The sequence below is a fragment of the Leptopilina boulardi genome, unplaced genomic scaffold (genome assembly GCF_019393585.1).
Source record: "Leptopilina boulardi isolate dan_hultmark-lab unplaced genomic scaffold, ZJU_Lbou_2.1 LbouV2_371, whole genome shotgun sequence".
Classification (NCBI taxonomy): Eukaryota; Metazoa; Arthropoda; class Insecta; order Hymenoptera; family Figitidae; genus Leptopilina; species Leptopilina boulardi.
Genome location: NW_026137942.1, coordinates 2,353,042 through 2,357,121, shown reverse-complemented (window position 1 = coordinate 2,357,121; position 4,080 = coordinate 2,353,042). Strand labels below are relative to the sequence as shown.

General features: G+C 33.3%; 1 protein-coding gene across 1 annotated transcript; it reads left to right on the top strand.

Annotated features, from left to right (window-relative positions):
- Nucleotides 1-472: 472 nt before the first annotated feature.
- Nucleotides 473-2,164, top strand: LOC127287550 (uncharacterized). Its single transcript, XM_051314542.1, has 4 exons — nt 473-539; nt 655-837; nt 1,095-1,762; nt 1,997-2,164. The coding sequence occupies exons 1-4, from the start codon at nt 473-475 to the stop codon at nt 2,162-2,164; spliced, it is 1,086 nt and encodes a 361-aa protein (XP_051170499.1).
- Nucleotides 2,165-4,080: the final 1,916 nt, after the last annotated feature.

Sequence of the window (4,080 nt, the reverse complement as noted above, 5' to 3'; positions counted from 1 at the left end):
AAATGCCTAAAAGTAAAAATTAACTGTTTCATCTCTAACGATGGTCAGGGTTGCCAGATTGGGCTACAAACCGCGATTTGGGCTATCTCAGGTGCCATTCTCGCGGCCTATTTTTCATTTTTGCTACAAGTAGTGATTGGGCTATATCTTAATCAGTAATACGTTTTTTGGGCTTTATAACGTTGCAATGTTACTTTTTTTAAGAAAAATAATGAAAAATAAAATTTTCTTCTGTATAACCGATTATTTGAATGAGAAATATCTGTTGGCGCCATGTCGTGGTAGTAATTTGAACTAATTTTTACTCTCTACACTGTTGGTATTTTTTGCCTGTATATATGTGCCCGTTGATCAGTTACTCGAAAGTTCACATGGTTTACAAGCGGTTAGCAATTGGAACTTGCTTCTAAGTTGTTTTTTCAGAGAATTTTGTTCGTAGCGCGAAAGTAAAATATTTAAATTATTAAGGGTAATGGGAAAGTGGGGTAAATATTTAAAGCATTATAATGCTAAATGGGAATCCGAAGAAGAACTCAAAGGTAAGAAGTCAAAACTTAACCTAAAAATTTGAAATCGTTTTGTCTTTGTGTTTTACTGCAATCATATATATATATATAAATCAAAATAATGGCAAAAATCTATTTGAATTTTCAGGTTGGCTTACTGCTTCGTCTGAAGAGGACATAGCAAATGGGAAACCAGAAGCATTTTGTAAATTGTGCAATTGCCACATTCGTGCTCATCACGGCGATTTGATTGCGCACTCGAAACGTGTAAAACACGTGGAGCGAGAGAAGGCGCTTAACAGGAAACAACAGAAACGTTTGCACAATTACAGTAAGTATATTATAATTTTTAAATAAGAGATAAATTTTAAAGATTTTGAATTTATTATTCGTTATATTAATGAGGGTTGCTAAAATTAAATTTAATAATATAAATTTTACAAAACATTTCCAAATTTATTTTATTCATATTTTACGTTATAAAATTTTGCTCAACTTTTTTTAAGTTTTTAATATTTTTGTTCATTTTCGACTTCATTCAATTTAAAAAAGTTGTGACCCCTTATACAATTTTCGTGCTTTATATAGACGTTGTCATTGAAGATAAAGACAAAATTTTAGAAATAAAATTGTCTGTCTTCGTCGCGCTGCATTGTGCCGTCAGAGGTGTTGACCATCTTTGCGAAATGCTAAAACTAATCGCAAAAGGATCCCCGCAGCTGGAAAACCTTAGGCTTCATCGAACAAAATGTTCAACGTTGTTGGCTAATGTGATTTCCCCAGTGCAATTACAAGAACTCATCAGTGACATCGGAGATTGTCCATACGCTCTAATAGTCGACGAATCGACGGATGTTTCGGTAACGAAATTTATGGGTGTATGCGTCCGTTATTTCAGTTTGAACCATAAGAAAATGGTCACCGATTATCTGGGAATCATCAAGGTTGTCAGTTGCACTAGCGAAAATCTGGCCAATGCTCTAAAGAAGTATCTTTCTTTAATTGGACTGCCTTTCTCTCAACTGTATGCAATTGGCACCGATAGTGCCACCAATATGTGCAACACTTTCTATGCTTGTTTGAAAAGAGAACTTACGCATTTGCAATTAATTCGATGCGTTTGTCACAGTCTTGACAATTGTTCCAAATATGCTAACAAAACTGTCCCCAATCACCTTGAATTTATTCTCACAGAAACCTATGACTGGTTTTCTCTTAGTTCAAAACGACACGGAGAATATGATGAATTTTTTAAGGTAAATAATTTTTTTAAACATTCGCAAGTATTTATAAATTACAAAAATAGTAAAAATGAAATTTTAATAACGTAATAACATTAATTTTAATTTTTAATATTCAAAAATTTAATTCTTTAAATTATTTAATATTTAATAAAAATATTTTTTTTAAATATTTACGTATTTATAAAAAATTTTTTTTTAAGTATGCTTTATTTTATATTCCAATATTCAGTTTCATTAAATTTTTAGGAAAGACATGATGGAAAGTCTCCTGCAAAATTGCAAAGCCTGTCAAAAACGCGCTGGCTTATATGGCTACCTGTTTCATCTGTCGTCTTAGATCAATGGGACGATCTTCGTGATTTTTTCGTGCAAACAACAGCATCTCAGCCTCAGGATTTTAAGCGAGCACTTTAGCAAATTTTTATCAGGATAATTCCAATATTTTATACTTGACTTTTTTGAAGACAACGTTAAAAGAAGTCAACACGCTGAATCTAGCTTTTGAGCATACAAATGCGGACATCACAAAACTCCACAGCGATCTTCGTAACCTTGTGTTCAACATGGCCAAACGTGTTCTGAAAGAAAGAGCGATTGCAGACACATACAGGCCAGGAGTTCTAAGGATAGATGAAGTAACGATGTTAAAGAATGCTTTTAAACATGTTGATAATTTTATACCTATCGAGCAAGTAACTTTTGGAGAGAATTTTAATCAGCTTGCTAGGAGACTTGAAATTTCTCAAAATTCATTGAGCAATGTGAGGATGAACTGTGGCAATTATTTATTGACTCTTTGTCGTCAGCTTCTGGAAAGGACGCCTGAAAATCTTGAAGTCATTGAAAAATTGAAATACTTGACTCCAAAGTTAACTTTGGCAAGAATAGGTCGACCTGCTTTTGATCAATTGCCTCTGGATTTAGGTAGTAAAAATAAATTTAAATTTTATATATTTTTGAATTTGGTCATTTGGTTAATAAAATTCAAGTAAATTTAATATTTTACAGATCCTGCTGCTGATCGTGGAATTCTAGAGTCCCAATGGCAAGCTTTAGGCGTTCTACCGCTTCGTAAAATATGCATGCATTCAGAAGAGAACGACAATATTGACACTATTGATATATATCATTGAAGATATTTCAAATTTAATGGAATTGTTTGAAAACAATTTTGACCATTGTGCAAATATTGCTTCGCTTTTTTAATTTGTAACACGAAGTTCGTCACAAATTTTTTTATAACATTTTTAAGTAAACCTTGTTAATACAATTTATAAATAAAATAATCTTTATTGGAAAAAAAAATTTTGATATTTTTAATCGTGTATTTTAAACACTAAAAATTAGAAAAATTGCAATTTAAGACTATAAATCGATTTTCATATACGTTTTGGATTTTCATATAAGACCGCGGTTTTTGGGCTACATCAGCGCCGTCTACCCGCGGTTCTCATCCCAACAAATCTGGCAACCCTGACGATGGCATACGCACAAGCACCCCACTGCGTTTAACATCTAATTTTCTCACAATCACAAAATCCTGAACGGGACACTCCACTCCTAAAATTGACGTGCATAAGGCAGAAATAATGTTAGCACCATTTTCCAGAGGCACTTTCCAGATCGCAAATTGAAAAATTCCTAATTTTTCCTCCAAATCAGCGACTCTGAGAGCAAGAAGACGATGCTGTGAAACACTAGCAACAATGGGACTTGGCTCAAAAAGGGAAAAATTGCAAAATGCAGTCACTTCACTAAGTTGTTCACTCGAAGAGGCACAAGCGAGTTCCAAGTTCGCAGTATCAACTATCTCGTTGACTACACTATTTTCACTTAAGTCAAAGGGATCTAAATTAAAATTGTTAATATATTCCCAACAATCAGTTTCATCAATATTCTCACTCATTTTAATTGACACACTAGTAAAAAAAAAGGGAAAAGAAAGCCTAAAAATATATATGTATATATATAATGTGAATACGAATGTAATCACTAGGGAAGTTCATGACAAACTGAGTACTTACCAGAAGAATCATCACTAATAGAGATGACAGATTCAGGAACATCGTATAGAATTGTTGAAACATCACTAACCGAACTGTTTCCACTCATGGTTGTAGAAAAACTGATCCTAAAAGGCTTTAGGACAATGCATATGGATCCTGAGATCATCATGCAAAAATTTGATGAAAACAGCATTTTGAGTGTTTAAAGGAAACACATCTAGGCAGCTGGACAAATCGTGACATTATTATAATAACAACTTACCTCATTGGCACATATCCTTCTTCAACATCACTCACAGATTGGTAAAGCACATCTGCACTCTA

Coding starts and splice junctions, on each gene's coding strand:
- LOC127287550 (XM_051314542.1), top strand. CDS start 473: ATGGGAAAGTGGGGTAAATATTTAAAGCATTATAATGCTAAATGGGAA. Junction 838..1,094: donor GAAACGTTTGCACAATTACA/GTAAGTATATTA, acceptor TGCTTTATATAG/ACGTTGTCATTGAAGATAAA. Junction 1,763..1,996: donor AATATGATGAATTTTTTAAG/GTAAATAATTTT, acceptor TTAAATTTTTAG/GAAAGACATGATGGAAAGTC.